Genomic DNA, 20,259 nt, shown 5'->3' with positions numbered 1-20,259 from the left:
ACATTTTTGTCTCTCTTAAGCGGCAGGAGGAAACAAAGTAGAGATATTTTTTCCTTCTCTATACAAATTTAAAAGGAGGTTTCTCTTAAAATACTGTGTTGCCTTAATGACACCTGGTTTCACCTGAAGTTAACTATTCTCAAACCTAGAGACAACCAATGCCTTTCTCTTATGGAAATGCTTGTCTTAAGCTATGCTAATGTACTATGCATTTACCCCAAACTCTGTCTTCAAGTCGGTTGCTCTTGGCTCAGAAGAGGAACTTGGCTCATACTTGACAAACCAGTATGTTATACTCAGATATTGTTCCCCTAATCTATGTAAACAAAACTATTTGTATGGTGGTCTGCCCTTCTTCAAGATTCAAGTTAATCATTTTATGGCCCAGGATGAACCATTTGGTGTCAAGATTATCCTAAAATGCATCTTATGGGTGAGGGGCCTGGTGCCATTCTGAGTTTTAAGACATTCCTTTTTTTCATTAACAGACTGCTAGTGACTGGAAAATCCCATGGATGGAGGAGCGTGGTGGGCTGCAGTCCATGGGGTCGCAAAGAGTTGGACACGACTGAGCGACTTCACTTTCACTTTTCACTTTCATGCATTGGAGAAGGAAATGGCAACCCACTCCAGTGTTCTTGCCTGGAGAATCCCAGGGATGGAGGAGCCTGGTGGGCTGCTGTCTATGGGGTCGCACAGAGTTGGACACTACTGAAGCGACTTAGCAGCAGCAGTGACTGGAGAAGGCAATGGCACCCCACTCCAGTACTCTTGCCTGGAAAATCCCATGGACTGAGGAGCGTGGTGGGCTGCAGTCCATGGGGTCGCAAAGAGTTGGACACAACTGAGCAACTTCACAGCAGCAGCAGCAGCAGCAGTGACTGGAAAATCCCATGGATGGAGGAGCCTGGTGGGCTGCAGTCCGTGGGGTCGCTAAGAGTCGGACACACCTGAGCGACTTCACTTTCCCTTTTCACTTTCATGCATTGGAGAAGGAAATGGCAACCCACTCCAGTATTCTTGCCTGGAGAATCCCGGGGATGGGAGCCCGTTGGGCTGCCGTATATGGGGTCGCACAGAGTCGGACACGACTGAAGCGACTTCGCAGCAGCAGCAGCAGCAGCAGCAGCAGTGACTGGAAAATCTCATGGATGGAGGAGCCTGGTGGACTGCAGTCCATGGGGTCGCTAAGAGTCGGACATGACTGAGCGACTTCACTTTCACTTTTCACTTTTCTGCATTGGAGAAGGAAATGGCAACCCACTCCAGTGTTCTTGCCTGGAGAACCCTAGGGACGGGGGAGCCTGGTGGGCTGCCGTCTATGGGGTCGCACAGAGTTGGACACGACTGAAGTGACTTAGCAGCAGCACCAGCAATGACTATATAACATCCAGCTGAAGACTAGCAGGGGGGTACTCTTTCTGCCCCCTTCTGATGCCTATGTCAGAAGCTTTCTCTATCTCCTTTATACTTTAATAAAACTTTATTACACAAAAGCTCTGAGCGATCAAGCCTTGTCTCTGGCCCCGGATTAAATTCTTCTCCTCTGGGGGCCAAGAATCCCGGCGTCTTTGCGTGATTCAACAACAACCTTTCATCCCCTTGCTCTGGGTCTCTCAGGCGGGTCATCAGCTTGGGCTGCGTGTGGCCTCAGCCCTTCTCCTGGCATAAGGTAACCCATCCACAGCAGGAGGGAAGCAGGCCAATGTCTATTTTCCATAGCAGAGCATCACAGCTTCTGGATCCAGTCTGAGTGGGCTGCCCAGTTCCTTTCTTGAGAGCAAGGTTTGCTGTGGGAGTTAAAACACCTGGAGGAAAAGACCCCCAAGGAGGAAGCTGGGGGCTCCCTAGAGGGGTGGTCACTTTCCATCCTATTTTTTGGCTATTCAAGATGTATTATATGTGAACATATATTTTTTGGCTGGCAGGATCTTAGTTCCCTGACCAGGGATTGAACTTGGCCCCTCGACAGTGAAAGAGACAAATCCTAACCACTGGACAGCCAGGGAATTCCCAAGATGTATCATATTTAAAATCTATGATTATTATTTTGTTTCCAGATATTTTATAGCTGGTATGAATGCAGATTACTTTCTTATACGTAATAATACAATTGAATAGAGAGGGTCATGAGCATAATGTTCTTCCTTATTTCTTTGTATTTTGAGAGAAATTGTGAAATGAGAGAAAAACACAGTTTGAGCCCCTTCCTGGCAAGCTCCAAGGCATGACAGCTGTGTCCCAGTGCTTCAGACAGTTATCGCTTTCTTGGAGTCACCTCTGGCTCTCAGTTTCCAAATTGAGACAAGTCCAGAGTTTTCCACTTTTATCTTCTGCTTCAGTTATTTGTGATTATGATCAAGACTGCATTGTAGTTAATCACGGAGGATTTTATTCCAATCAGAGTTGCAGTACTATGTATCTTAATAGGCTGACGATCCAGCAAAGAATGTGATGGTGGAAATGGGCATCTCTTTTCTAGGGAGAGAATAGGTTTTACTTTTCAGTGGCCTAAAAGACTGATGTTTATATCTTTCCTTTTCTCTTTTCTTTTCGCTTCTCTTCTTTTCACAGCTATTTGTAAGCCCTCCCCAGACAGCCATTTTGCTTTTTTGGATTTCTTTTCCATGGGGATGGTCTTGATCCCTGTCTCCTGTACAATGTCATTAACCTCAGTCCATAGTTCATCAGGCACTCTATCTATCAGATCTAGCCCCTTAAATCTATTTCTCACTTCCACTGTATAGTCATAAGGGATTTGATTTAGGTCATACCTGAATGGTCTAGTGGTTTTCCCCACTTTCTTCAAGTTAAGTCTGAATTTGGTAATAAGGAATTCATGATCTGAGCCACAGTCAGCTCCTGGTCTTGTTTTTGTTGACTGTATAGAGCTTCTCCATCTTTGGCTGCAAAGAATACAATCAATCTGATTTCGGGGTTGACCATCTGGTGATGTCCATGTGTAGAGTTTTCTCTTGTGTTGTTGGAAGAGGGTGTTTGCTTTGACCAGTGCATTTTCTTGGCAAAACTCTATTAGTCTTTGCCCTGCTTCATTCCATATTCCAAGGCCAAATTTTCCTGTAACTTTGACATTGTACAGGAGACAGGGATCAAGACCATCCCCATGGAAAAGAAATGCAAAAAAGCAAAATGGCTGACTGGGGAGGCCTTACAAATAGCTGTGAAAAGAAGAGAAGTGAAAAGCAGAGGAGAAAAGGAAAGATATAAGCATCTGAATGCAGAATTCCAAAGAATAGCAAGAAGAGATAAGAAAGCCTTCCTTGGAGATCAATGCAAAGAAATAGAGGAAAACAACAGAATGGGAAAGACTAGAGATCTCTTCAAGAAAATGAGAGATACCAAGGGGATATTTCTTGCAAAGATGGGCTCAATAAAGGACAGAAATGGTATGAACCTAACAGAAGCAGACGATATTAAGAAGAGGTGGCAAGAATACACAGAAGAACTGTACAAAAAAGATCTTCACGACCCAGATAATCATGATGGTGTGATCACTCATCTAGAGCCAGACATCCTGGAATGTGAAGTCAAGTGGGCCTTAGAAAACATCACTACGAACAAAGCTAGTGGAGGTGATGGAATTCCAGTGGAGCTATTTCAAATCCTGAAAGATGATGCTGTGAAAGTGCTGCACTCAATGTGCCAGCAGATTTGGAAAACTCAGCAGTGGCCACAGGACTGGAAAAGGTCAGTTTTCATTCCAATCCCAAAGAAAGGCAATGCCAAAGAATGCTCAAACTACCACATAATTGCACTCATCTCACATGCTAGTAAAGTAATGCTCAAAATTCTCCAAGTCAGGCTTCAGCAATATGTGAACCGTGAACTTCCAGATGTTCAAGCTGGTTTTAGAAAAGGCAGAGGAACCAGAGATCAAATTGCCAACATCCACTGGATCACGGAAAAAGCAAGAGAGTTCCAGAAAAACATCTATTTCTACTTTATTGACTATGCCAAAGCCTTTGACTGTGTGGATCACAATAAACTGTGGAAAATTCTGAAACAGATGGGAATACCAGACCACCTGACCTACCTCTTGAGAAATTTGAATGCAGGTCAGGAAGCAACAGTTAGAACTGGACATGGAACAACAGACTGGTTCCAAATAGGAAAAGGAGTACGTCAAGGCTGTATATTGTCACCCTGCTTATTTAACTTATACGCAGAGTACATCATGAGAAACGCTGGGCTGGAAGAAACACAAGCTGGAATCAAGATTGCCAGGAGAAATCTCAATAACCTCAGATATGCAGATGCCACCACCCTTATGGCAGAAAGTGAAGAGGAACTAAAAAGCCTCTTGATGAAAGTGAAAGTGGAGAGTGAAAAAGTGGGCTTAAAGCTCAACGTTCAGAAAACGAAGATCATGGCATCCGGTCCCACCACTTCACGGCAAATAGATGGGGAAACAGTGGAAACAGTGGCAGACTTTATTTTTCTGGACTCCAAAATCACTACAGATGGTGACTGCAGCCATGAAATTAAAAGACGCTTACTCCTTGGAAGGAAGGTTATGTCCAACCTAGATAGCATATTCAAAAGCAGCGACGTTACTTTGCCAACAAAGGTCCGTCTAGTCATGGCTATGGTTTTTCCTGTGGTCATGTATGGATGTGAGAGTTGGACTGTGAAGAAGGCTGAGCGCCGAAGAATTGATCTTTTGAATTGTGGTGTTGGAGAAGACTCTTGAGAGTCCCTTGGATTACAAGGAGATCCAACCAGTCCATTCTGAAGGAGATCAGCCCTGGGACTTCTTTGGAATGAATGATGCTAAAGCTGAAACTCCAGTACTTTGGCCACCTCATGCGAAGAGTTGACTCATTGGAAAAGACTCTGATGCTGGGAGGGATTGGGGGCAGGAGGAGAAGGGGACGACAGAGGATGAGATGGCTGGATGGCATCACTGACTCGATGGACTTGAGTCTGAGTGAACTCCGGGAGTTTGTGATGGACAGGGAGGCCTGGCGTGCTGTGATTCATGGGGTCGCAAAGAGTCGGACACGATTGAGCGACTGAACTGAACTGAAAAGACTGATGACTCTCTTGTTCTTCAGGCGGTGGCTCCAAAGAATGAGGCATGTTCCAGGCAAGTAAGCAGGCATGGCCGGAGCAAGGCATCACCAGCTTCATCAGCAGAGAGGCTGAGGCACTAGTACATTGAACGGCTTTGCATCCCGGCCAGGAGGGGGCGCAGGCGCATGTCCTCCGCCTATTGACCCCGAGCGTCCTGTTCGGCCCTCAGTGGCCGGCAGGTGGCGCCAGAACCTTCTTGGTCTCTGCACGGGCGCATGCGCACCTCTCCGGCGTCCTTGGCAACGGAGCGGCTTTTTCCCTCAGGAAGACCGAGGGCCAGCCATGGTGGCTCTGGGGCAGTGCCTGGGGTGGTGGCGTCCGAGGCGGCAAAGCGCTTCCGGCTACGCCGCGCGTCTGAGGAGGTGATCATGTGAAGGGGCTGGTTGTGCAGCGGGAGCCGGTGCGAGAGCTGGGACGGAGGTCTTGCTGCCGAGATGTCTGTCATGGGCAGGGTGGTTTGTGCGGGATGGCAACCCACTCCAGTATTCTTGCCTGGAGAATCCCAGGGACGAGGGAGCCTGGTGGGCCGCCGTCTATGGGGTCGCACAGAGTCGGACACGACCGAAGCGACTTAGCAGCAGCAGCACAGATGTGTCGTCGCGGAGGGAGATGTGGTGCTGGGGATCCCGCAGCCTCGGGAGAGGGATGAGCGGGACTAGGGACCGGCCTGGGGAGACGCAGGATCCCTGGGCAGAAGGGAGAGTTTACAGTTATCCCCGTTCTTCCGTTACTGTTTGTTCACTTGCCCTCAAAATGTTATAAAAATATCTGTTTTCCTTAGTCACTGAGAGTGTTTGCCTCCTCTTGTCCATAGGGCACTGAACTATTCAGTCACTGGTGCAAAGATGTTTACTAAATTCCTGGTATGTGCGGACAATACGGATAGAATGGAATAGTAGTTGAAAAAATACTGAAAAAGTAAAGAGGAAGTGTGTTACATTATTTTAATATTTTAAGTATGCAAAACCCAGAATTTTCTATAACTTTAATTTCCTGACTTTAAAGGAATGCAAATTATCTAAAATATACTTAATATACTTCTTAACCTCATTTCCAGATTAAGATGCTTGGGAAAGGAGCTTATTGAAAAATAAGATTATAGACATTCTAATTTACCATTCAAATAGAGATATACAAAATTAATCTAAATGCCTTCAGATATTGAAGTTATTAGGAGAAAGTTTATAATTTACAAAAGTATTTAAAAAAATACTAGCCATGCTTGACAGTTTCTTTTAACACAGTGACCATCTTAGATATGTATAAATATTAGATCACTGAAACATCTTTTGCAGGATTACAATGCAACTAGACATGTTAAAATAATAATATCCAGGTCACTACCAAGTTTTTATAAGAATATAGTGAAAATACTGCAAATCACTTTTAGAAGATCCAAAGACAGTTGTGATTAAAAAAAAAATACTAGCCTTGCCTATTAAGACAATTTAAGATGAAATATAGTAAAACTCAAAACTTTAGCATATTTAAGAGCCGAGACAATGGCTGCTTTTTGTAAATTAGACATTTTGTTGCAAATTAGAAACTTTTGTAAATTATAAACTTTCTCCTAATAACTTAAATATCTGAAAGCATTTAGGTTAATTTTGTATATCTCTATTCAAATGGAAAATTAGAATGTCTATAATTTTATTTTTTAATAAGCTCCTTTCCCAAAAGAATTGATATTTTTATATGTAGTTCTTCATTCCCCATTTCTTTCCTTTTCCTTTTTTTATTTTTTATATCAGAAAATGTATGTCTGTGTCTTGTTAAACCTTTTCATTCTTCTAACGTATTTCAGGAGGTACATTCTCTTCCTGTAAACAAGGAGAGAGCCCTTCTAATAAGCATGCATTATATATATGATCAGGAATTTTCCAAGGAGCACTTAACAGTTTCCACTTGGCTTACAGTATCATCTTGTCTTGAATCCTGCACAAATATTTGTACAATAATGTCCTTTTACCAATGTGCTTCTGATTTCACCATGGTATATTTCCTAATATGACTTTATTTTATCTTATTTTTTCATGTCATTTTATTTTTTTTTATTGGAGTATAGTTGTCGTACACTGCTGTGTCAGTTTCTGCTGCAACCCACTCCAGTATTCTTGCCTGGAGAATCCCAGGGACAGAGGAGCCTGGTGGGCTGCCATCTATGGGGTCGCACAGAGTCGGGCACGACTGAAGCAACTTAGCAGCAGCATCGCCCTATATACTCCTGTTTTTGAATTTCCTTCCCATCTAGGTTACTACAGGGCACCAAGTAGAGTTCCCTGTGCTATGCACTAGGTTCTTCTTCTTAGTTACCTATTTTATACATAGTAGCATATATCTAGGGCTTCCTGGGTGGTACTAGTGGTAAAGAATTGCCTGCAGTGCAGACACAAGAGATGTGGGTTCGATACCTGGGTCGGGAAGGTCCCCTGGAGGAGGGCATGGCAACCCACTCCAGTATTCTTGCCTGGAGAATCCCATGGACAGAGGAGCCTGATGGGCTACAGTCCATAGGGTTGCAGAGAATCAGACATTACTGAAGCAACTTCGCATGCATGCGGTGTATATATGTCAATCCCAATCTCACAATTCATCCCACCCCATTCACCCCCTTAGTGTCCATATATTTCTTCTCTACATCTGTGTCTCTATTTCTACTTTGCAAATAAGATCATATATACCATTTATCTAGATTTCAAATAATGATTTTATTTAAAATATTAATCTAATAATACAGTATTTTTTACTTTGTTTTGTATCATATACTAATATATGCTTTAAGAGGATACATATTAATATTTACTAAATGTAGTTAATTTGCATGAGATGGTAGCTGATTGCATTTCATCTTGATGCCCATTGGGCATTCTTATTAGTGTTTAAAGTACTTTTTAGAACAGATACGAAAATATCTCCCATCAGGAAGCTTCCATTAGCCTCTTATCCTTATCTGTCAGAGGACAGACAGAATGAAAATCACAGTCACAGAAAACTAATCAACCTGATCACATGGATCACAGCCATGTCTAACTCAATGAAACTATGAGCCATGACATGTAGGCCCACTCAAGACGGACAGGTCATGGTGGAGAGGTCTGACAGAATGTGGTCCACTGGAGAAAGGAATGGCAAACCACTTTATTATTCTTGCCTTGAGAACCCCATGAACAGTGTGAAAAGGCAAAAAGATAGGACACTGAAAGATGAATGCCCCAGGTCAATAGGTGCCCAATATGCTACTGGAGATCAGTGGAGAAATAACTCCAGAAAGAATGAAGGGATGGAGCCAAAGCAAAAACAACGCCCAGTTGTGGATGGGACTGGTGATGGAAGCAAGGTCCGATGCTGTAAAGAGCAGTATTGCATAGGAACCTGGAATGTTAGGTCCATGAATCAAGGCAAATTGGAAGTGGTCAAACAGGATATGGCAAGAGTGAACATCGACATTCTAGGAATCAGTGAACTAAAATGGACTGGAATGGGTGAATTTAACTCAGATGACCATTATATCTACTACTGTGGTCAAGAATCCCTCAGAAGAAATGGAGTAGCCATCATGGTCAACAAAAGAGTCCATAGTGCAGTACAATTTCAAAAACGACACAATGATCTTTGTTCGTTTCCAAGGCAAACCATTCAATATCACAGTAATCCAAGTCTATGGCCTGACCAGTAATGCTGAAAAAATTGAAGTTGAATGGTTCTATGAAGACCTACAAGACCTTCCAGAACTAACACCCCCAAAAGATGTCCTTTTCATTATAGGGGACTGGAATGCAAAAGTAGGAAGTCAGAAACACCTGGAGTAACACGCAAATTTGGCCTTGGAGTACAGAATGAAGCAGGGCAAAGGCTAATAGCGTGCTGCCAACAGAACACACTGGTCATAGCAAACACCCTCTTCCAACAACACAAGAGAAGACTCTACACATGGACATCACCAGATAGTCAACACTGAAATCAGATTGATTATATTCTTTGCAGCCAAAGATGGAGAAGCTCTATACAGTCAGCAAAAACAAGACCGGGAGCTGACTGTGGCTCAGATCATGAACTCCTTATTGCCTAATTCAGACTTACTTGAAGAAAGTGGGGAAAACCACTAGACCATTCAGGTATGACCTAAATCAAATCCCTTATGACTATACAGTGGAAGTAAGAAATAGATTTAAGGGCCTAGATCTGATAGACAGAGTGTCTGATGAACTATGGATGGAGGTTTTTGACATTATACAGGAGACAGGGATCAAGACCATCCCCAAGAAAAAGAAATGCAAAAAAGCAAAATGGCTCTCTGAGGAGGCCTTACAAATGGCTGTGAAAAGAAGAGAAGTGAAAAGCAAAGGGGAAAAGGAAAGATACCCATTTGAATGCAGAGTTCCAAAGAATAGCAAGGAGAGATAAGAAAGCCTTCCTCAGTGATCAATGCAAAGAAATAGAGGAAAACAATAGAATGGGAAAGACTAGAGATCTCTTCAAGAAAATTAGTGATACCAAAGGAACATTTCATGCAAAGATGGGCTCAATAAAGGACAGAAATTGTATGGACCTAACAGAAGCAGAAGATATTAAGAAGAGGTGGCAAGAATACACAGAAGAACTGTATAAAAAAGATCTTCACGACCCAGATAATCACAATGGTGTGATCACTCACACTCACCTAGAGCTGGATATCCTGAATGTGAAGTCAGTGGGCCTTAGAAAGCATCACTACGAACAAAGCTAGTGGAAGTGATGGAATTCCAGTTGAGCTATTTCAAATCCTAAAAGATGATGCTGTGAAACTGCTGCACTCAATATGTCAACAAATTTGGAAAACTCAGCAGTGGCCACAGGACTGGAAAAGGTCAGTTTTCATTCCAATCCCAAAGAAAGGCAATGCCAAAGAATGCTCAAACTACCACATAATTGCACTCATTAAAGTAATGCTCACAATTCTCCAAGCCAGGCTTCAGCAGTTTGTGAACTGTGAACTTCCAGATGTTCAAGCTGGTTTTAGAAAAGGCAGAGGAACCAGAGATCAAATTGCCAACATCTGCTGGATCATCGAAAAAGCAAGAGAGTTCCAGAAAAACATCTATTTCTGCTTTATTGACTATGCCAAAGCCTTTGACTGTGTGGATCACAATAAACTGTGGAAAATTCTGAAGGAGATGGGAATACCAGACCACCTGACCTGCCTCTTGAGAAACCTGTATGCAGATCAGGAAGCAACAGTTAGAACTGGACATGGAACAACAGACTGGTTCCAAATAGGAAAAGGAGTACGTCAAGGCTGTATATTGTCACCCTGCTTATTTAACTTATATGCAGAGTTCATCATGAGAAACGCTGTACTGGAGGAAGCACAACTGGAATCAAGATTGCTGGGAGAAATCTCAATAACCTCAGATATGCAGATGACACCACCCTTATGACAGAAAGTTAAGAAGAACTAAAGAGTCTCTTGATGAAAATGAAAGAAGAGAGTGAAAAAGTTGGCTTAAAGCTCAACTTTCAGAAAACTAAGATCATGGCATCTGGTCCCATCACTTCATGGCAAAAAGATGGGAAACAGTGGAAACAGTGGCTGACTTTATTTTGGGGGGCTCCAAAATTGCTGCAGATGGTGATTGCAGCCATGAAATTAAAAGATGCTTACTCCTTTGAAGGAAAATTATGGCCAACCTAGACAGCATATTAAAAAGCAGAGACATTACTTTGTCAACAAAGGTCCATCTAGTCAAGGCTGTGGTTTTTCCAGTAGTCATGTATGGATGTGAGAGTTGGACTATAACGAAAGCTGAGCACTGAAGAATTGATGCTTTTGAACTATGGTATTGGATAAGAGTCTTGAGAGTCCCTTGGACTGCAAGGAGATCCAACCAGTCCATCCTAAAGGAGATCAGTCCTGGGTGTTCATTGGAAGGACTGATGTTGAAGCTGAAACTCAATACTTTGGCCACCTGATGCGAAGAGCTGACTCATTTGAAAAAACCCTATGCTGGGAAAGATTGAAGGCAGGAGGGGAAGGGGACAATAGAGGATGAGATGGTTGGATGGCATCACTGACTCAATAGATTTGGGTTTAGGTTGACTCTAGGAGTTGGTGATGGAGAGGGAGGCCTGTCCTGCTGTGGTTCATGGAGTCACAAAGAGTCAGACATGACCTAGTGACTGAACTGAACTGATATTCGTCAGGTGTATTTGTCTAGTCAAATACCAACAGGCAAATTTGGCCTTGGAGTACAAAATGAAGCAGGGCAAAGGCTAACAGAGTTTTGCCAAGAGAATGCACTGGCCATAGCAAACACCTTCTTCCAACAACACAAGAGAAGATTTTACGCATGGACATCACCAGTTGGTCAATCCCAAAATCAGATTGATTATATTCTTTGCAGCCAAAGATGGAAAAGCTCTATACAGTCAGCAAAAATAAGAATGGGAGCTGACTGTGGCTCAGATCATTAATTCTTTATTGCAAAATTCAGACTTAAATTGAGGAAACTAGGGAAAACCTCTAAACCATTCAGGTATGACCTAAATCAAATCCCTTATGATTATACAGTGGAAGTGACAAATAGATTCAAGGGATTAGATCTTATAGACAGAGTGCTTGAAGAACTAGGGCGGAGGTTTGTGACATTGTACAGGAGGCAGTGATCAAGACCATCCCCAAGAAAAAGAAATGCAAAAAGGTAAAATGGATGTCTGAAGAGGCCTTACAAATAACTGAGAAAAGTAGAGAAGCTAGAGGTAAAGGAGAAAAGGAAAGATATATCCATCTGAATGCAGAGCTCCAAAGAATAGCAAGGAAAGATAAGAAAGCCTTCCTCAGCGATCAATGCAAAGAAATAGAGGAAAACAATAGAATGGGAAAGACTAGAGATCGCTTCAAGAAAATTAGTGATACCAAAGGAACATTTCATGCAAAAATAAGCTCAATAAAGGACAGAAATAGTATGGACCTAACAGAAGCATAAGAGATGGCAAAAATACACAGAAGAACTATACAAAAAAGATCTTTATGACCCAGATAACCATGATGGTGTGAATAGTCACCCAGAGCCAGACATCCTGGAATGTGAAGTCAAGTGGACTTTAGAAAGCATCTTCGTACTCTCTTAATGGTATTTCCCATTGTGGTTTTAAATGAAATTCTAGGTAATGAACAGTTTTCCTTCGTCTCAAATGAAAACTTGCTGGTGGGCCCAATAGTTTGATACTTTCCTCTCACATAATAAAGTGTACTTAGATGAAGTGAAATAAGCCTTACAGAAAGGATACACAGGTATGATTTCACTCACATAAGTTGTAGAACAGGCAAAACTAATTTATGGTAGAAAAAAAATGAGAGTGATGTTTGCCTCTGGGAGCATGATGACAGACAGTGACCAGAGAGGAACGTGAAGGAACTTTCTGGATCAATGATAGTGTTCTATATTTTTGTTGCAGGAAGGGGGACCCCTTCCTGGGCCCTAGACTGAGCTCTTGTCTAACACTCAGAAATGGATTGTCTAACAAGAAACACAGTGCTGACAAAGCAAGAGACTATTGTGAAGGGGCACCCCAGTGGAGAGCAGGAGGGTAAATGAACCCAGGAGACATGTCTACCATGTGGCTTGCAGTCTCTGGTTTTAGGTGATGTACTGTCCAGATTCTCTCTGATCAATCATTCTGGCTCAAGGTCCTTCCTGTGGTATACACATTGCTTAGCCAAGATGGATTCCAGCAAGGAGGATTGTGGGAGATTGGTAGGGCTTTTGGCATCTCTGGTTGACCTTTCCCGAACTCCTGTGGTTGGTGGTGGCTTGTTAGTTCCATGTTCCTTACCAGGACCTCCTGATGTAAAAGTAACTGGTGCAGATGATTACTATGGTGCCTGGCCCAGGGTGAGTGGTTTCAGTCAGTGTTTCCCCTAAGATAGGGATCTGGGTTGTACAGGTACATGTACTTGTTGAAACTTACAGTTGGTATATTTAAGATTTTGCATTTTATTATAAATAAATTTTATTCCAAAGAAATAATAAAACTGTAAGCAAATGTTGAACTGTACTTAATAATATTCCATAACATCTTACAGAAACACCAGAATGAACTTTTTGGCCAATCCAATATATACTCTGAAATATTCAGTGAGAAGCATATGAATGCCTGCAACTTACTTTGAACGGCATCCAAAAATCATTCAGGTTGCTGGATAGAGTAGTGGAAGGAGAGCTAGCTCTGTGATAAAATGGCTAGAGTAAAATGCTGTGGTAAAAAGCTAGGTAGGGAGTACTCGAGAGCTCACTGTAAAAAACAGTATTTTCACCTTATGTTTTCAGTTTCATTAAAAATGGGCAGAAATAAGTTGAAAGTCCTTGAAAAGTCCTTTAAAGTTCGGCGAGGCTAAAAGAAGGCTAGCTTCTCTTGCTCTGCTGTGCTGTGCTTAGTCGCATAGGACTGCAACCCCATGGACTGTAACTCGCCAGGCTCCTTGATCCAGGGGATTCTCCAGGCAAGAATACTGGAGTGGGTTGCCATGCCCTCCTCCAGGGGACCTTCCCAACCCAGGAATTGAACCCAAGTCTCCTGCGTTGCAGGCCATTCTTTACTGTCTGAGTCACTAGGGAAGCCCAAGAATACTAGAGTGGGTAGCCTATCCCTTCTCCAGAGGATCTTCCCGACCCAGGAATCAAACTGGGGTCTCCTGTATTGCAGGCGGATTCTTTACCAGCTGAGCCACCAGGGACGCCCCTCTTGCTCTGCAGCCACCTGTTTCTGCAGATCCTTTCTCAATCTGTGTCTTCCTGTCCTGCGGCTGCCCATTCAGGAGAGCGGCTTCCTCCCTCCTAGCCAGGAGCTCGTGTTCCCGAGCAGGCTTCTGTGTCTTGACTGGTTGGCCTGGTGTAGGAGGACTGAGTCCTCACCTACTGCCTGCGGTGACTCCAGGAAAGGCTAGGCACTTAGCCTTCTTCTCCCAGCCTATGTCATCCAGCCTGCCCAGCCTGCCTGGGGGAGGCATCTCTGCCCCATGCCGCTTTCCTGGGGGCAGTCCAACTCTGCACTCCTGCCATCTCCAGGGGCTTCCTAGCTGACCATTTAATATACATGGCCTTGATTAATGGAAAACATCTGGCCTCGGGCTCCCTGGCAGAATACTTTGGAGAGCAGAGGTGAAACTGAGAAAGAAACGTCTGTTCCAAATAAATGAGCAGAAACTGTGCAAGATGGTGAAAGATGGCTGGGAGGTTGAGAGAGAGAGAGAGGGAGAAAGAATCTGTAGGAGCAGAGGTTACTAAAGAACCTGGAAAAGACAGCCCTCAAACACTCTCACTTTCAAGGGAGTTTCAAACTGCAAGACACCACTTTTTACCTGCCAGATTGTAAAAACAAAAGAAATTTTAAGTGATAATATTCAATGCTGGCAAGGAGGTGATAGTGAAAAGGCACTATTGTACATTAGCAGTAAGAACTTTTCATGGAAATGATTTAAAAATATGTATAAAAGATGATAAATTTTGAATCAATAAATTACATTCTAAGTGAAAATCAAAATGTTTTCAAAGATCTGTATATAAAGATGTTTAACAAATTATCATAATAATAGCAAAAAGTAGATATTGTCTATCAGGGTACTAATTATAGTCCAACAAAGTGATGCAACTATTATGCAGACATTTTTCATGAAATGATTTTAGGAAAAGAGAATCAGGTTACAGAATTTCATATACAATGTGATTCCCATTATATGCTATAAGACTATGAGAGTTGTTCTCTTTTTCACATTTCTGGCATTTCCCAAGTTTTCTGCAATGCATGCACATTGTTTTTCAAATCAGAAAAGAATTTGTTTAATTTTTTAGTATTTATTTCATTTTTGGCTGTGCTGGGTCTTCACTGCTTTGCATGGGCTCTCTCTGGTTTCTGAGAGCGGGGGCTACTTGCGATTGTGGTGCGCCGGCTTAACGCGGTGGCTTCTCTTGTTGTAGAGCATAGGCTCTGGGAAGCTCGGACTTCAGCAGTTGCAGCATGTGGGCTAAGTAGTTGTGGAGCACGGGCTTAGTTGCTTCGAGCATATGAAATCCTCCTGGACCATGGATTGAACCTGTGCCTCCTGGATTGGCAGGCAGACTCCTGTCCACTATGCCACCAGGGATGTCCAGAAAAAAAAAATTTTTTTAATGCTGCACAGTCTGGGACTGGGATATGAGAGCGATATCTGCAAAAGGATTTGGGATATGTTGTAAAAAAAACTGTATCTTAAAAGACTTGTTTAAAAACTTAAAAATCAATTTGCAAAATCTTTTGTTTATAATATAAAGTCAGTGCCGGTCCCACTTTTGGATCATATTGATGTAAATGTTGAGTTGGTAAGTAGAAGGAACAAAGATTGGTGCTTAAGAGCAGAGCTCTGTCTGTACTGGGCTGGAGCCATGTACTACAAATTTCCTGAGTGTACTTGTAAGCATAGGGTATGAACTGTCCATGATGATAAAGGTTGCTGCTACTGCTGTTTTGCAACATAGATGGCATTAGTTGCGGATTCTCACTAACCACAGGGGAAATGAGTTATTGGAAGGAAAGGAGCAGGGGTAAGGGAACTTCTGATTATGGAGCTCCTATAGTTTGCACTGTGCTGTGTGTTTTGCAAGTGTTAGCAATCATCTAATCCTTAGAGTAGCCCTGTGAGATATTGATATAGTGTTGTAACCAGGAAGTGACAGAAACCTATGTTAAGCCAGCTGAAGCAGAATGGGAGTGTAGGGGTTCAGTTATCTGGAAAGGACAGTTTGATGGTGGCCACATGCTATATGGTCATAAATCTCTGGCAGGTTATACTAATATTTTCCCAAAAGAGCAGCAACAGTGTCTCCCATCTCACCAGCCTTTCCTACATTGTGATCATGAGACTTTCCATCAAGAATGGGGTCCATGTTCTTTCTCCTTGAATTTGGGTAGGCTTGTGACTATGGTAGAGGTCATGCCATGTGACTTTCCAGGCTAGGTTATAAAAGGCAGTACGGATTCACTCTGAGTCTCTTGGGACACTCACTCTGGGAACTCAGCCACCATGCTGTGAGGAAGTCCAAGCCATGTGGAGAATTGTGGGTCGGTGTCCTGGCTAACAGCCAGCATTAACCACTAGACATGCGAGTGAGGAAGCTCTGAGGTGACCCCTATCCCCACCATCATCTAGCCTCAGCCATATGAGCCATCCTGACTGAACAAGAGCCACTCAGCTGAGCCTAGTTAAGTCCAGAACCGTGAGAATGATAATGAAATCATTGTTAAGTCACTAACCTTGGGGGTGACTTTTATAGCAACAGATATCTTTTTTCTTCTGGTATCCAAATAGAATCTCAGGTAAGAGATTTTACCGAAATCATTCTTTGCTATGCCAAACAGCTTCTTCCGTGCTTCTGGGAAAGATGGCAGCAAGCAGCTCTCTCTTATAAAGTCCCTACAGTTAGAGATTGTGGAGGATGGGAGACCTTTCCAATAAGGCCTGGCCACTTTAAGGTGTTCTATGCCCCTGGCCATGAAGTTGGTTCAAAGACAGTCAAGTGACCCAGACATTTCTTCCCTAGGATTTTCATGCTGGGACCTTCAGGAAAAATGACCCCTCTTATACTCCAGGACTCTGGTGGACTAATTGCCCTGGAATAGGGGAGGAGGCGTCATTCCTCAAAAGCAGGGATGCCGGTCCAAGCACACACGAGCACAAAAGATACAGTTTAAGATCAGGGAAGAGTCTGGGCTATCTCAACCAGAACCTCTCAAATTTTAAAATTCTAAATAGATGAATTCATTCTTTAGGCATCCTAAATGCTTTTGTTGATAAGCATGTATTCATTTTTCTTTTTTTGTGTTAGGCATTTATTAAAATCTCCACTCAATTCTGCACCAAAGAGATTATCCCTATTTTATAGACAAAAAAAAAAAATCCGAGGCTCAGAGAAAATAAGCTGGCTCAAGGTCAGAAAGAGCAAAAGTAGCCACTTTGTGGTTCAAATTTAAATTGATCTGGGAAGCCCACGCTATTTCCACCACTACATATCTTCTGGTGAACAGTGTCCCTCAGGGCCACACTTAGGCAAAGCTGTGTGAATGGCTGAGGTAATCATTCTTTCCAACACCCTCCCACTTTGCAGTCCCCACTCTCTTTTGTAAGTCTCATGCCCTGGTGCCCATGGGTGATTTCTAAGTATGGTCACCTTAGCAGCAACCTGAGCTTTGGCTTTTTCATGATTTCCACCAAAACTGTGCTAACTCCCATACCTTAAGGCTGGTGATTTTTAACTGCTACTGCTGCTAAGTCGCTTCAGTCGTGTCCAACTCTGTGCAACCCCATAGACGGCAGCCCACCAGACTCCTCCATCCCTGGGATTCTCCAGGCAAGAACAGTGGAGTGGGTTGCCATTTCCTTCTCCAATGCATGAAAGTGAAAGTGAAGTCGCTCAGTCGTGTTTGACTCTTATCGACCCCATGGACTGCAGCCTACCAGGCTCCTCCATTCATGGGATTTTCCAGGCAAGAGTACCGGAGTGGGGTGCCATTGCCTTCTCTGGATTTTTAACTGAGGTGAGCCCAATCAGGTATTCGTTAGAGAGCCCTCTGGGTAATGGTGTCTCATTTGTACTTGACAAAGACCTTGAGGGTCTTCTGAAGAAGGGCCGCTGGTGGACAAGACCAGCCCACAGACAGCCATATGAGGATTATTAGCAGGCATATTAGTTTCCTGGGGCTCCTCTGACAAATCACATAAGCTGGATAGTGTAAAACAACAGAGATTTATTTTACCACAGCTCTAGATGCTAGAAATCCAGATTCAGGGTGTCGGCAGGCCTGGTTCCTTCTGGAGACCTAGAGAAGCTCTGTCCCATGCCTCTCTCTTAACTTCTGGGGTTGCTGGTAGCCCTGGGCATTCCTTGCCTAATTCCAGTCTCTGCCCCCATGTTTACATTGTCTTTCTCTCTGTGCATATCTGTGTCTCAAATTTCACTTTCTTTCATCTTATAAGAACAACAGTTATTGGATTAGAGCCCAACCTTAATGATCTTGTCTTGAGATCCTTATCTCAATTGCAACTGCAAAGATCCTCTTTCCAAATAGGTCACATCCTGAGGTGTGGTGTGTGTATTTGGGGGTGGTGGTGCTTAGGACTTGGACCTATATCCTGAGGGTACACCATCTACCCCACTCTAGCAGAGTATTTGGAAGCCCCAAAAGTTACACACTGAAGCTACTTGAGATTACCCCCCCACCAAGTGCAGAGTCCTTTACTGTCTTTGATATCTCACTGATTACTCTGGAAAGGCTTTGTAGGGGTATCTAAATGTTTGCAGGCTAGACTTATATTAGTTTGTTCATTCCTGAGCAAGGATACTTATCAAAAAATCATAAAACAAAAAAGGTGTAGGTCGACTAATTCCTGGTCCTCCAAGGATCGAGTTGTATCCAAGGCAGGAGGGTGTTGTGAAGCAAGGGGGATTCTCTGCTTGGAGGTGTGCACAGAGGGCATCCTGGGCCCTTCTGGTGCACTTCCTGGTTTATGGCTCTTTCAGAACAAGGAGGGCATCTGACTGATCTTTAAACCCTAGGATCCTGGTGGGGCTTTGCTCATTTGGGGGGTCTGTTCTTAGCTACCCCAAGTCCTTTCAAAAGACAGGTTGTGTGTGGTCACACAAATAAATAAAAGGGAAGAACCATTCTGCCCCTTTCTTTCCTGGGAGCTGCTGAGGGCAGAGGCACTGTCCTGCCCTGAGCCAGTCCAAAGCCTCAGCTCCTTAAAGCCTGCCTCCGCTGGTTATTTCTTTTGGTTCATCCTCAACTCTGAATACCTGTAATTTTACTTTACACACCTTTATGCTGCTTAAACTGCCCCCTCAAAACTTTCCAGCCTGATTCCTGCAAGCCAGGAACCCTTGGGGCCTTCTCATTCCCCTGTTCTGCTCTCCTTCCTTTCTGTACTGGACCCCATTTTACTGATGAAGAAGCTGAGGGTTACAGAGGTGACACAACTTGCCCTATGTCTATGTAACTTGAAAAGTGCTTGTCCAGTTGCAATCCAGGGGCCTTTCTGTGTCCCCTAAGATGCCTGGTTTCTAGCAGCAGTTCCCAGGCTTTTGGATCTTGGAACTACTTTAGTGTAGGGGAAACATGGTGACCCCCCCCCCCCCCCGCAACCCCACCAACCTTATTATTGAAGCACTACTAAGGAGGGGGTGCTTCCCAGGTGGCTCAGTGGTAAAGAATCTGCCTGCCAATGCAGGAGACCTGGGTTCATTCCCTGGGTTGGGCAGATCCCCTGGAAAAGGAAATAGCAACTCACTCCAGTATTCTTGTCTGGAGAATCCCATGGACAGGGGCTGTAGTCCGTGGGGTCGCAAAGAGTTGGACAACAGCAACTAAAGAGCAACAAAGTGGGGAGCCGCAGCTTGTGCCCTCAGACCAAGGCTTGTCCAAACAGTTGGGCAGGGAAGTACTGAGGGTGAGGATGCTGGCTAGGGAAGGCCTCCAAGCTGCTAGCAGTCACTATTTGCTGGGCATTGTGCCAAGTACTTTGCCCATTTTATAGGCTCATTTTCCAGATGGAAGAAAGTGTGGCTCAAAGAAGATAGGTGATTCAGCACCTGAGAGAGGCTGGAGTGGGATTCACATGTAAGTCTGTCAATCGCCTGCAATGTAGGAGACCTGGGTTCAATTCCTGGGTTGGGAAGATCCCCTGGAGGAAGGCATGGTGACCCACTCTATATTGTTGCCTGAAGAACTCCATGGACAGAGGAGCCTGGGGGTGAGTTGCAGTCCATGGGGGCTGCAAAGAGTTGGACATGACTGAGTGACTTTGACTTTATGTTAGCCTGGCGAGACAGGGGTCACCAGGTAATGAGTGGAGACCAGAGGGGATGTGACAGAAGTGGACAAGCAAGGCCTTTCTGGTCAGAGAGCCCTGGGTTTGGATCAACTCCTCACCTGAGCCTTCTTTTCTTCATTTGAATAATGGGCATGGTAACACAGCAAGGAGGTACCGTTCCTACCTCAAGGCACCGTGGATAAATTTCAGAACTGAAGCAAAGAGCCTGACCCTGCAGGTCCTTTGCAAATAATGGCCATTCATCAGAGGCCATGCCCTTGGTTGGCAGAGGGGCCTTGGGTCTGTTTTTTCACTCCAGTGTCTCTCCCATTGGCATCCACTGGAGA

At 43.8% G+C, this 20,259-nt stretch overlaps 1 protein-coding gene across 1 annotated transcript in view; it reads left to right on the top strand.

The window, feature by feature from the left end:
- Positions 1 to 5,294: 5,294 nt before the first annotated feature.
- Positions 5,295 to 20,259, top strand: part of C2H2orf76 (chromosome 2 C2orf76 homolog) — a 106,585-nt gene continuing 91,620 nt past the window's right edge. Inside the window, exon 1 of the mRNA XM_024977435.1 lies at positions 5,295 to 5,456. Within this exon, the coding sequence (XP_024833203.1) occupies positions 5,310 to 5,456 (147 nt within the window). The 5' untranslated portion in view covers positions 5,295 to 5,309. The remainder of the gene's footprint in view (positions 5,457 to 20,259) is intronic.

The sequence above is a fragment of the Bos taurus genome, chromosome 2 (genome assembly GCF_002263795.3).
Source record: "Bos taurus isolate L1 Dominette 01449 registration number 42190680 breed Hereford chromosome 2, ARS-UCD2.0, whole genome shotgun sequence".
NCBI classification, from domain to species: domain Eukaryota; kingdom Metazoa; phylum Chordata; class Mammalia; order Artiodactyla; family Bovidae; genus Bos; species Bos taurus.
This window is presented reverse-complemented; position numbering and strand designations above follow the sequence as displayed.